Source organism: Triticum dicoccoides, chromosome 4B (assembly GCF_002162155.2).
Source record: "Triticum dicoccoides isolate Atlit2015 ecotype Zavitan chromosome 4B, WEW_v2.0, whole genome shotgun sequence".
NCBI classification, from domain to species: domain Eukaryota; kingdom Viridiplantae; phylum Streptophyta; class Magnoliopsida; order Poales; family Poaceae; genus Triticum; species Triticum dicoccoides.
In genome coordinates, this window is record NC_041387.1 from 47,247,594 (window position 1) to 47,261,713 (window position 14,120).

The 14,120-nt window shown below is 43.7% G+C and overlaps 1 protein-coding gene across 2 annotated transcripts; it reads right to left on the minus strand.

The window, feature by feature from the left end:
- Positions 1 to 2,159: 2,159 nt before the first annotated feature.
- LOC119294910 (homeobox protein KNOX3) lies at positions 2,160 to 9,381 on the minus strand. Of its 2 annotated transcripts, none has more exons than XM_037573202.1 (6): positions 9,286 to 9,381; positions 8,734 to 9,189; positions 8,407 to 8,529; positions 8,162 to 8,306; positions 2,819 to 3,051; positions 2,160 to 2,701 (listed from the first exon to the last, which is right to left on the minus strand). In XM_037573202.1, exons 2-6 carry the CDS (start codon positions 9,118 to 9,120, stop codon positions 2,498 to 2,500), a joined length of 1,092 nt encoding a protein of 363 aa, XP_037429099.1. In that variant the 5' UTR covers positions 9,121 to 9,189; positions 9,286 to 9,381; the 3' UTR covers positions 2,160 to 2,497. The 2 variants fall into 2 exon arrangements, with proteins under 2 accessions (XP_037429099.1, XP_037429098.1); XM_037573201.1 differs by having other exon boundaries at positions 9,282 to 9,372.
- Positions 9,382 to 14,120: the final 4,739 nt, after the last annotated feature.

The following is a 14,120-nucleotide window of genomic DNA, read 5'->3' on the forward strand; positions in this document are numbered from 1 at the left end:
GTTTTCCCCAAAATCTAGGCGCATGGGCCCTAGGGGGGTTTGGCGCCCAGCCCACCTAGGGGTTGGTTCCCCTCCATATTCAGACCATGGGGCCCTTCGGGGCAGGTGGACCCTCCCGATGGACCCCCGGAACCCTTTCGGTGGTCCCGGTACAATACCGATAATCCCCCGAACACTTTCGGCGACCGAATAAGGACTTCCCATATATAAATCTTTATCTTCGGACCATTCCGGAACTCCTCGTGATGTCTGGGATCTCATCCAGGACTCCGAACAACATTCGATAACCACATACTAATTCCCATAACAACTCTAGCGTCACTGAACATTAAGTGTGTAGACCCTACGGGTTCGGGAATCATGCACACATGACCGAGACATATCTCCGGCCAATAACCAACAGCGTGATCTGGATACCCATGTTGGATCCCACATGTTCCACGATGATTTCATCGGATGAACCACGATGTCGGGGATTCAATCAATCCCGTATACAATTCCCTTTGTCAATCGGTATGTTACTTGCCCGAGATTCGATCGTCGGTATCCCAATACCTCGTTCAATCTCGTTACTAGCAAGTCTCTTTACTCGTTCCGGAATGCATGATCCCGTGACTAACTCCTTAATCACATTGAGCTCATTATGATGATGCATTACCGAATGGGCCCAGAGATACCTCTCCATCATATGGAGTGACAAATCTCAGTCTCGATTCGTGCCAACCCAACAAACACTTTTGGAGATACCTGTAGTGTACCTTTATAGCCACCCAGTTACGTTGTGACGTTTGGTACACCCAAAGCATTCCTACGATATCCGGGAGTTGCACAATCTCAGGATCTAAGGAAATGATACTTGACATTAGAAAAGCTCTTAGCAAACGAACTACACGATCTTGTGCTATGCTTAGGATTGGGTCTTGTCCATCACATCATTCTCCTAATGATGTGATCCCGTTATCAATGACATCTAAAATGTCCATGGTCGGGAAACTATAACTATCTATTGATCAACAAGATAGTCAACTAGAGGCTCACTAGGGACATGTTGTGGTCTACATATTCACACATGTATTACGGTTTCCGGTTAATAGAATTATAGCATGAACAACAAACAATTATCATGAACAAAGAAATATAATAATAATCATTTTATTATTGCCTCTAGGGCATATTTCCAATAATCACCCTGTGTGCATCCATCAACACGCGATCAACACGCGACCGACGCCGAAACCTCGCTCCGCCATGCCGCCAAGACCCATTGTCGTCCTTGCGGTAAATGCGACACCACTCCTCATCTTGTCCCCTCCAGGTAGCACTTGCTCCACAACGATGCCCCCATGAGAAAGAACAACACCGAAGGCGCCGTCATCGTCCGATCTGAGAGACCCAGATCTAGGGTTTCCTCCGAAACATCCCGAGCATGGTGACGCAACCTGTATCGATGATGCCTTGACAAGAAAATAACGTCACAGACACCGACGTCGTTCGCCATGACCGAAGTCGGCATGATTTTCACCGGCAGTCACACCACCACGATCTCGCAGTTGTCTGGATCAGCGCGAAGCCTCGCCATGAAGATGTACACCGCAGCCAGAACGCTGGCGGAGAGCCTACACCGACCCCTCCACGCGCCGCCCGCCGGCCAAGGGCCACACGGCGACGGATGGAAAAATTGCTACTATTCTGCGTGCTCAAGGATTGTATACGAGTGTACACCCGGCCGCACGTGATATACTTCAGCATAATCCAACCAAATAATGTCAACTGACCCAGTCGAACTGCCTACAATGGCTCAACTGACACCAAACTACTGAAGCGGTCAAAGAAGAAAACGGCCAACCATCAAGCACAAAGAACTTTGGATCGTACCCTTGCAACCCAACTTTTCAATGGCTGCCTATACGGCCTGAGATTAATCGGCTCAGCTCCCTCCAGAAGAGGTCGGCTCAGCTCCCTCCAGAAGAGGTATTACATGATCATGGGTCTGGTGGTACTCTTTTGGCTCATTGAAAATGTCAGTGTCTCGGGTAAGTAACTTATTCATACTGTTAGGTATTATGGTTTCTTTGCTGGTGGCATTCACTGGAAAAGCTTGCACGAGCAATATCGATCATTAGCAGGCATGAACAAATTCAGAAAGATGCACAGGTAGGTGGAGAGAAGGCAAATTATTCAAGCATGCACGTAGCAAGGCATGTCGCAGCAAACAGGCGGTTGTCCATATGGTCGCGTCAATCGCTACAAAACCACACAAAAGCGATCGAGTCCATGCATAAATGATAGGTAGGTAGGTATAAGTAGTGATGATAAACAAAATAAGCATGCGGCCTCCTTCCAGCTCGCATGCGGCCTCCTTCCAGCTCGCATGCGGCACACAAACGCTAACTTAACTAGCTTCGGTCGTCGGTCCCCAAGTGCTTCAGCATAAGGCACTCAGTCGCCGCCATTGGCGCCGACCAAGGTGACCGGCAAGAGACGAGGCCTGGCCGAGCTAGCCGAACCTGTAGAGCCCGCTGTCGTTGACGAAGTGGCCGTCCATGTAGAAGGCGGCGTTAGGAGGTTGGTACGCGTCCATCATGACGAACTGCATCTCGTCCGACGGCTTCCAGTGGCGCTTCCTCTGGTTGATGAACCAGTTGTTGATCTGCTTCAGGTCCAGGCCCGTCGACTCGGCCAGCGCCACCTTCTGGCTCTCCTGTTGGACAATGCAAATCGTCAAAGTTTATATCGAGAAGAGACGTTCAAGATATGCTCAGCATCAAATACTGCAGGTGTGGGACTACATATGTCTAAAATCGGAAGATTTGTATACCGAGGGATAAGGCCATTTGTAGTGCATCTCCCACCAGCTGAGGAGCTGCTGGCGAGCATCCTTCGGGAGCTTTCCTTTCTTCTTCTTCTTTGACAGCTCTTGCTTGAGGGAGCTCAGGTACCCACTGTACTTCTTCAGGAGATGGTGCTTCAGCTCCTGGTCCACGCCGTGGGCATCAATCTCAGGAAGCTCTGTCTCTCCTCCGCTACCTTCTTGATCTTCCTCAGATGAGCCTTAATTTACAAATATCAAATGAAATTTGTTAGTAAAGTAAGATGCAAGGTATGGACTCACTTTCACATAGCGAGATCAATGTAGGTTCATCACCCACAAAAAAGGGATCAATGTAGGCTGTAGACACATCAAGCTTATATCTTGACAGTATGTAACAAGGGATGAACCAGATTGATAGTTGTGCTTGGTACTAGACAGGAAAATATTAATTAGATCAATAGATAAAAGAAAAAAAACAGTTTCCAACAAAAGGTGAGAAATGTCTTCATGGATTTAGTGAAGCATCAAGTAGCTACCGCACCTGTGAGAAGTGACATAACAGGGAACTTAATCTTACATGAATTCAGTCTTGGGCAATTAGCAAGTTACATATTTATGGTATGCAATCCATTTATTTACTTAACAACTTTATGCTTACTTTGTATGAGATAATCATGTGTTCATAACTCGATATATAAGTTGTTAATATGCTTGTGAATATTCTCTATATGTATAAATTTGTAGCTGCGCCTACGTAAAATAATGTATACCAGTACAAGGTATGGTGTGGATTGATCTCTAAGAATATATGGATTTTCATTTTTAAGAAATGATGGTAAGTCATATAAGTTCAGTAAATAGAGTTGGAAGAGAGAAGCACATATAAAGCTGGTTTGTATATGACACCTTATACATGATTGGGAACCCTACCCTCCTCTCTTAGCCCTACCCTGCAATGGAAACCCTAATTACTGTGTAAGCTGTTTAATGGAAAATATTCAGGTGTGCTTAATGCCCCGTAGGCTTTTCCAAATAAATCTAGTTCCTTTACAAAGTGTTCAAAATGCCATCACAAGGGTTAAGCGGTACAACATATTTTTTTAAGAGAAAGTGGTACAACATTTGGAGCTATGTAGTAAGTAAAGATAAAACGAAACAGAAGAGTGCAAGTCCATTTAACCTTTTTTTTGTAAAGCTAGTTCATAATAGTTTTTCAAATGTGGATGGAAGGAATACCCTCTTTCCACAAACATTCATAAGAAACCCATGTCCATTGAGAGTTGATACTTCCCGAGTACAGATATTGAACGAACCTTTTACCTTTGACATACTACCTCCGTTTCAAAATAATTGAAGGTTCTGGATTTATCCCAAGTCAAACTTGTTTAGGTTTGACCAAGTCGACTGAAAAATATATTAACATCTAGAACACCAAATTAGTCTCTTGAGATTCTTTGACAAACATTTCCGTACTATGTGTAGACTTAAGACAAACCTAGAACTTCAATTATTTTGGAACAGAGGGAGTATCAAATTATATGGATTGACCAGATGAAAATAATGTCATAAATCTGGCAACAAAAATTATTACATAAACATTACACGTCTCATAATTTTACCACTTTATTAGAAATAAATCATGCTGTTCAATACATGTGCATATGTGAGCACCTTATGATGACGTGGGCAATGTTGTTATTCATATTATTTTTCTTCAAATTTCGGTTATGTTGATGTACGGGATATTACTTGTGCTATAGATAAGCAACTTTTTGCACATGTATGACTTGAGAGGCCCTCAATATCTGATGCATATTGTACCTATAATGGACTGGTTAGGAACTTACTACAAGACTTGGAGAAAGCGCGCCGGTATGCTAAAAAGAAATAGAAGAATAACTACTCTTTGAAAAAAAATGCTAAAATACTCCTGTACAAATAAGATGCGCAGGGAGGTGAAATTCGGTATTAGTGCATTTCGGATATTTGCATAAATAAATATTTCTTCTGTCAGTGCATTTCGGAGATTCATTATAAAATATGTCTCTACAAACATGTGCCACTTTCCTGCATAATAAGTTAATAACAATGTTATACAGTAAGAGAGTTCAAGAGGATTGACCACATCTTGTGCCAGAATGTGTTCGCAATGCTTTTGAAAGTAACATAGAAGTGTTTGCTGATAATCATTATAACAATAATTAGGATATACTCCCTCCGTTCCTAAATATTTGTCTTTATAAAGATTTCAACAAGTGACTACATACGGAGCAAAATGAGTGAATCTACACTCTAAAATGTGTCTATATACATCCGTATGTGGTAACCATTTGAAATCTCTAGAAAGACAAATATTTAGGAACAGAGGAAGTATGTTTTTCCATAATTACTCAATGGAACAATCTAAGTAGGACCATATATAGGAAAAACGCCCTAAATTAAGCCATGCCACGTCATAAACTTATTATTGCATATAGTATATCCAATAAACTAGCTTTTCAAAAAACAAAAGCTGAAGCAACAGATACCAAAAACCTCACACATGCATTATCAAATAAAATCTGAGGAGTGTCGAGTGTATATAACTAGGCATGCACAGAACCTGGACATGGTATTGTATGCAATGGGAAGGCATGAATGACGCTTATTAGGCTAGAACAGAAGCAAATGATTATGGATTTGCCAGCCACATAACTACTCCCTCCGTCCCAAAATTCTTGTCTTAGAATTGTCTAAATACGGATGTATCAAGTCATGTTTTAGTATTAGATACATCCGTATCTAGACAAATCTAAGACAAGAATTTTGGGACGGAGGGAGTACTTCCTAGGGAAGTTTGGGCTTAAACCTGGGATCAGGTAGAAATCACAAAAACCATTGAGGTGCAAATGATTATCTGAAGGATTTTGTTAACAAGACATGCATGCAGATGAAAGCATGCATCAAATCGTCAAGTCATGCATGTGTGTTTTTCTCCAGTTGCATTGTCTTTTCCGGTGACATTCCAATGCAAACTCAGTCAGCCCTTTACCCTTTTGTTTTCTTTTGGTTGCTTTTTACTACCAGGCAAGTTTTCAGTATCTCTTTTGGCCTTACCTCAAGACAAACGGAAACTCGTGATATCTGTGTCCCCTGCTTTTGCATGGCCTTGAAAGAATGCATGCAACGAAGAATCTTGGGAGGACGGGTGCAACATCAATCAGAAAAGAAGGCCTTGTTGTTTTCTGATGAGCAAAACTCCATATATCTAATTTGTAAATGCAATTTATTAACAGGAGATATGTTGTGGTAATTAGTCTAGCATTTTGCCCCTTAACTTGTGTTGTTAGGAATCTACATTATCCTTCTCTTGTTTTCTCCAAAACAACTTTGCCATTCTCTTGGAAACATTGAAAAGAAAAGAAAGGAGAACACATGTAGATATGTGGAGTACTCCAGTAGTCTAGCAAGAAGTATATAGGACAAAGAACAATTGAAGCTGAGAAGAAATATGAGTTGACGTCTGAAAAATGCAGACGGGTTTGAACTGAACTTGGACTCGCCTCGGAAAGCATCCAATGTCTCTTGACCGCCATTATTCATGAGAGAGAGACCATAGATAAGGCTGTCGCAAAATACAGCAACATGGCAGTATCTAGTCTAGCTACTCCTACACAAGTAGATCGAGCTAGCATGCATATAATATTGCTGCCAAGGAGATCACGCATAAATTGCTGGAGATCTCACATCAAATAATGGCAGCACTTGACTGTTTCTATGGTTCTCGAGGCACCTAGACCAGTGTCTGGCAGTCCATGCCATGCCACTGCAACTGGTCAGAACCCATCAGAACACACACAAAGAACTAACCCCAGCCACATATGCTATTTACTCATCTGTCTACCTATGCATCTTACTAAATTCTGAAACATACCATTTCAATTTTTATTTTTTATTTTTTGCACAGGATTGACCTGAGCTTTGAGGGGGGTTAATTCATGGAAATCTGAAGGCACTACTATTGATCTACAACAACACATCAGATGGCTGCACCGCATGCTCCAATAATGAAGTGATTGTGTGGCATGGTACTAGTACTACTCCAGTACCAGTGCTGCCAACAGACGTGAGTGAAAGCCCTGGGCACTGAACGACTGTGCAGGTGTGTGGGTAGTACCAGTTGCCACTATAGCCTCGTGATAGGTCATTAGAAAGGCCCTGGCATCATCGTGTTCGGCTTGGCACACCCTGTACATTTGCATTTTAAAATAAAATTTAGCAAAGACGAAGAACACACGTCTGACCCTATGATCTATGCATGCATGTACATCTGGAAGACCACACCCCGGAACAAAAAGATTCTAGGACAAGAGGTAGCTGCATGGATTTCTTGAGGGAGGGAGAAAGATGACAAGAATGTTGTTCTGGCTTGCGTGACAGATGGGGGATGAGCTGAGCTGAGCTGAGCGTCTCTCTCTCTACACAGTAACACTCACTACACATGCATGTGTGTACATGTAGTACTTGCTCCACTGACATACGGCAGCGAGACTCCTCGGCCTTGCACTGTTGGGCTGCACAGTGCCACCCCCAAAAACCCTAGAAGAAGAAGGCTGGCTGGGTTTCCTTCCATCAGCAATTCAGCATGGGGAAAAGATGGCTGAAGCAAGAGCCCCTCGGAGGCACATGCACATGCTCCTCCCGAAAGGGAATCGTTCTAACGCCACATAAATTCCAAGTACCGAAACACACCACCAACTCATCGATCTGGAGGAGGAAATCAATCAATGGTTTTTTGCGCAGTTAATCTGTCATCAATCATGGAGTACGATGAGAAGGTGTGTGAATGGAAGAAACTGATACGCATGTGTTTGGAGAGGCGAGGACTATTCCTTTCCAGCAGAAGAAAAGATCCATGGATGCCCAGGTTAGAAGAATCTCTCGTACGCATGCTCCTTCAGGAAAAGCCAGCGGCCAAGCCGGGAAAGAATCTTTTCGGGGGGAAACCCTGACGAGGAATGCCGCGACATTAGAACACCAAGAGCACCCTGATGAGGAAAACCCTCTACCCATTCGTGCGCGTTCCGCACATGCAGATGCAGGCACAATCATATATACCAGGATGCACGAGAAAACGATAGTTATTATGGAATTGTTTTTCACGGACCCAGGAAATTTCACATTTAAAAAAATCTGTTAAATCGAAACCAATAAATTATGATGCCCAAGAAGATGAAGAAGAAATCAGAATAGGGAGAAGCAGATGAAGAAATCATGCAGGGATTAATAGCAAGCACCAAGAGGGGGTATGGATGGATGGATTGATTGATTCGTGGTTACAGGAGCTAGCTAGCGAGCTGTTTTCTTTACCGGAGGAAAGGATATTGCGCAGCGATCTGCCGGAGATGGAGAGGGAGTTGAGTTGCGTCTCCACCCTCCTCAGGAACTCCATGGCCTCCTGCAGCGGCCTCGTCAGCTCCTCCCGGTACTTCACCAGCATCTCATGGTACGCCTCCTGCGCGCGCACCAGAAAAACAAGAACGAACAGGTCACCTCGTGTGAGTACTAGCTACACAACCTAGGAAAAATGTTCCAAGATTGATCGATTGGCTCACCATGAACTGGTCCAGCTCCGGCTCCGTCGCGGTGCCGAGGCTACCGAGCGCCGTGCGCTGTCGCAGCTCCAGGTCCTGCGCCACCGCCGTCAATCTCGCCAACACCTCCGGCGGCGCCCCCACCTACAACCACCCAGGCTAAGCACAAGTACTTCCCAACAATAAACATGGATGCACTGTAGCTGCTATTAAAAGGCAAGCAAGAAAGCATGCATGCTTCATGTTTGACATGAGATGTAGAAGAGAAACTTCTCGTGCAGGAGCAGAAGCAGATGCAGCACAGCAGGGCTGCTGTTAATGTTACCAGTACTAAGAACCATCACTTGCCTTCTGGCAGTCGAGGTAGGCGGCGAGGAGGGAGGAGTAGTGGGGGTGGGAGATGATCTTGGCCTTGATGGCCTCGACGTCGGCGGCGTAGGACGACGACGACGGCTCCTTGGCCGCCTTGGCGCACGCCTCCAGGAGGCTGCCGTTGGCCAGCTGCAGCACCGGGTTGCTACACCCGCTGCCGCCGCCGTGGCTTCCACTGGGCGGCGCCGTGTTCAGGGAGAGAGGGCTGTGCGCCAGATAGCCGGCGGACTGCTGCTGCTGCTGCTGTTGCTGTGGGGGCGGCGCGATGACGGCGCTGAGCGGCGAAGAGCCCCATGGGAGCTGGCTGTGGTGCTGGCCGTGGGCGGTGGCTCCCAGCCCGAAGTGGTGGCCGATCTCCTCCATGGGCTATCTCTAGTGATGTAGTGGTGCAGCGATCGAGCTCTCCCGGCGACGCTGTCCCCGAGCTAGCTCCTGCGCAAAAGGAGACGGATTGAGCTTGAGGTGAAGTTCTTGGGCGGAGAGAAAGAGAAAAAGGGTTTGGGTTTGGGGAAGGAGAAGGGTACCTGCCTGCCTTGCCTTGAGCGGAATAGCCTTTTCTCCTTCTCTCTCTAAGCTATCATTAGAGGGAAGGAGATGGGGAGCGAGAGGAAAAAGCTGGAGGGAATACTGCAGTACACACCTCGACTTTGGAGAGAGAGACAGTGTAGTGTAGGATGGTGCGCTGTTGTACTGTAATGTATAGTGCTGTGTCTGTGGGGGCTTTCTTTTTCGGGTCAAATCAAAGGGCTTGGAGTGGCTTTGTAGGGAATTTTTGTAGAATCGCCGGTGGAGACGAAGCTGGTTTTGTTTTGTTTTTCCATTTTTCGCCCAAAGGATTTACTCTCGAGCCTTCTTTTGCTTCTAGGATACGAATATCATACGAAGTGAGATGAATGTATCTCAACTTTCATAGGGAAAGATATGTACAATAATTTGAAGCATATGATAATAATTTTTCCATTGAGTCTATCCTAAGGGTCTTTTTCCTTTAAAATGTGAAGGATTGATCTCTATCCTACGTAGGAATAGAAATTCATTCTTAAAAACCAAAGGGCTCCAAACAATCTTTTTAAAATCATATCCTATAGAATTCCTACAAACAAAGGAGGCCTCAGATTGTAGAGCAGGCATTGCTATTGCATTGATGCATTTCAATGACTTGTGTTTCCTCACAGCCTAGCGAGAAAACTAATCGTACTTGAACTCGCTGGCGCATAATAAGAACATCATCAAACTTGAGTAACATTACAATATGATACTTATACATGTGAATACATGACATCTACAATCATATATATGGTCTCGGCTATGATAGAGTGTTATCGTGATGTCGCATCGTTGCAATTCTTTCGGCGCTATCGGCTGCCAAAGGAGGGAGATGATCGGCGGGTAATAGGAGAATCCATGTTTTTTTAAGGAAAGCACACATATATTGTATACGTGGGCTGCTTAGATAAAACTCTTTGGTTAAACAGGTAGAGCTAACAACTGCAAGTACTGGGTTCAAGTCCCAGTACCCCATTTTTTTACTACTATTTTTGGGCATGTCGCAAAATTTAGTAATATACAAACTTCTTGAAATTTCATTAATATGAAAGCTGGTACAAAATTATTTTTGCAACAGTAGAAACTTGATATAAACTTCAATACAAAATTGATCTATTCTACAATAAAAACTTGATACACGATCCTATATACCTAAATAGTTTATCCTTACTATCTTTATTATCTTAACATGCACACCTGCCACATCATCAAATGGCCACCATAACATGCATGCTTTTATTTACGTTATTAGTTTATCATCACTACTTCTATTTATTTTAACATGCACACATGCCACCTCATCAAAGGTCCACTTAATATGCATGTGATTTTTTCATTGTATGATGCTACTCACATTCAATAAACATTTTTCAGCTATATAATAATCATATATAATATATAATATGTATTTTTAGTTTGTGTTCATATATTATTTATCCAATGTTTACATTTTATACAACTAAATCTCAAATATAAATTTGCAACACAATCCCCAACGATTCCATGTAGAGCACGGCCCCGTTAGGAAACCAGCTACAGATCTCGTGGAACCTAGCGAAGAATCTCTGCGAGTGTCGGAGTGATCTCGCCCAACCTGGGCACATCCAAAGTGTGCGACAAAAAAGGGAAACAACAACGCAACCGGAGGAACAAGCGTCGCAGCAGGAGCAACAACAACGCCGAGGACGGCAATGTCAATGCTGGTTTCGGAAACCAAGGTTAAGGCCGTAGAAACAAGAGGAAGCCCTTCCAGGGGCGTAGAGGTGATAAGTCTTAGTTGAATAAAATCTTGGACCAGCCCTGCGCCATCGATGGTAACGAGGAAAAGTTAGTGACCCACAACAACTGAACTGTTGCGTCATCGAGCAAGTTGGGAAGATCATAGCTGAAAATCATGCCGGAATCCAACGTCATAATGATAAAAATGGATATGGGCAACTGCCCGGGCCGAGCAACGCCAGCCAAAATAGTTCCCTCCTGAGGTGAAGCACGTGAACATGATTTACGCCACTCATGTCACCAAGAAGGAGAGGAAGCGTGTCCTCCGCGAGGTATATGTCATGAAACCCATGATGGACTGCAAGTGCACGTGGTTTAGTTGTAGTCTAAGTAAGAGTATGGATGCCACAAGGAGCATAAGGATTGGGTTTTGTCTGTTGTAGTGACTTATGGAATTGTGCCGGCAAGTAATTGTAGACTCAAAGCAAAGTGAGGGCGGAAATAAATACTCGTTTTGAGTGAACTGCGAAGTAAAGTAAATAACATAAAAAGAAATAAATCAGAGCAGCGAGAATAGTGACACGTGAACTGGCAGAGAAGTAAGGCATTCTCAAGGAATCTGGAATTACCATTGGTATGTTTCTATCACGATCCATGCTATGGTATAGCACTATCATGATAAGCCACTCTTGACGTTTATGTTGTACAGAATACGTTCTATTCTAGGTAGACTTCATACCATGCATGCCACTACTGTAGTTCCCCCCTGCAGATTATCACTTCAGTGATTAAGGGTTTCCCCGTGGAGATGGCTTCTATAAGGATTCTTCATTATTCCCCTACCAATTGCAAAGACTATGAGTGAGGGCTTTTACTGTAACTTTGAATTACCTCCACTTCCTAACCTTTACAACGACAATAATTCCTTTCCTGGCCTTATAGCGAAAATGTTGATTGGGGCACCTTCACCACGTTAACAAAGATTATTAAACTAAGCATTCAACAGAGGATCGTGTCCTTATTAACATTTCATCACCTATACATACCAAAGTTCATCGATATCCCCGAGAAATAGGGCTTCTACTCCTACATAAGGATGGAAAACATCACACGAATTGCGGTGGTAAACATGGATGGATCAAAAAAGTAGTACACATAGCAATCCACAAGGTTTGGTAATACAACGAGATGTATGTTGATGATGATGAAGATGGTTGATGGAGGGTGATGATGTTGGCATTCCCTTGGACGTGGTAGTGAAGATGACAATATCCTCCTTGCCAATTCCCCCTCCACATGCCTTCGAGAGGCTAGGGTTCTACATTATGGACGAGTATCTGGTGTCTCTGTCCATTTGATCTCTGATCTGATCTCATAGGGAGAAAGAAGTCCACCTGGGGGAGGCGGCGGTGCCTGGTACGACCGTTGGTATGAGCGCCCTCTCTCATACCAGAGGCCATCTTGAGATCCGGAGCCTTAGTTGAAAGAACATGCAGTGCCCCCATGTTTGGTTTTGGTAATTGATGACAATCTCTATGGACTAATTGTTGCCTTGAGTTATATTTGAAGGATTTGACCATAGGCTTTTCTTGAAGACCATGTGTTGGTTTCAAGGAGTTTATGAGATGGCCAAAGTGCTTTTCAAGGAATTATACAAAGATTTTTCATGTGAGAGTTGAGCTTATTGCAAGCATGTCTTGAAGAAAAAGATTATGTGAACATTAATGTTTACCTTCAAGGCATTATCCTAATTAAGAGAGTTGGAAATATTCAAGGTTGATCAAGACTAAGTACAGAGAGTGATTCAAGTTGATCAACACACAAAGCGCACAAGTTGTACCGAGAGGGATCAAGTGATCCCATGGTATGGTAAGCATTGTCCATTACGCTTTGTCTACTAACCCATGGTCGACGTGTGAGTTCTATGTGGGGTTAGGTATGTTTCCATGGGTTTGCATGAAGAGGAAGATATCATACAACCCATGGAGGATGACATCAAGTGGAGATCGCCATCAAGATTGCGGTGTGCAAGTTCAAGTGGGGCATCACGAAGAGATCATCCTTGAAGCTTGCCTTCCATTCTGGTGACAATGGATTTGTGAAGATGCACCGAAGAGTAGCTCACCCATAGTGGAGTATGGGGGAGCAATCTACTAGTCTTCGTCGAGCCAATGGAATCAACAAAGGTGGTCCAACTTGAGGGAGTCAAGATCGTCATCATCTAGCTCAAGTGGACTATGTGAAAGGCAAAGGTTTATCCTTGATAGGTTTTCTATTTTATCGGTCTCATGGTCTTATTTGGGAGACCAGATTATATAGCCGACAGTCGTACTATCAAGGGGGGCTCTTGAGTGAGTAGCTTGATCGTATCGTTCGGTGAGAGCTCAAACCATCGCATTATTGACATCATCATCTTTCTTGGTTCTTGCTTGGCTTTTCATTTTGTGAGTTTAGGATCTTTTGGTATTCTTTGTGACAAGCTCTAGTTCATTGAGAACCCATTTCATATGCACCTTCTTTTGCATTTTTGGTGTTAGAGTTTTTACCGGTCTTATTTAAGAAAGAGTTCTCACCATTTTATTTTTAGTATTTTATCTATTGCTATTTCTTGATATCTCTATCAAGATCATGTTAGCCCTTGTCTTTAGCTTTCCAACAAACTTTATTTTGTCGAATTCGGAGATCGTACGCAAAAGTTATGGCAGTTTCATTCGCAGGTCAATTTTTAAGCGGTAGTACCGTTTATAAGCGGTAGTACTGCTCGGTAGTACCGCTTATAAGAGGTAGTGCCGCTCTAGGCAGTGGTAGTACCTCTTATAAGCTATAATACAGCTCTAGGCAGCGATATTACCGCTTGTGCATGACCTGTGCACATAACGGTTGGATTTGGGGAGGCCTATTTATGGGGGCCTTCTTCCCCAATGGTCTCTATCCTTTAAGCTCGTGTTCTTCCCCCCATTGTTGACCTTATTCGAGCTTCCTATCTCTCAATCCCTCCATGGATTCTTGCTAGTTTGGTGATCCCCATACCCATAAACAAATACTCATATACATAATATGACACCCTATAATCAACACACATACATGGTGTTGTCCTT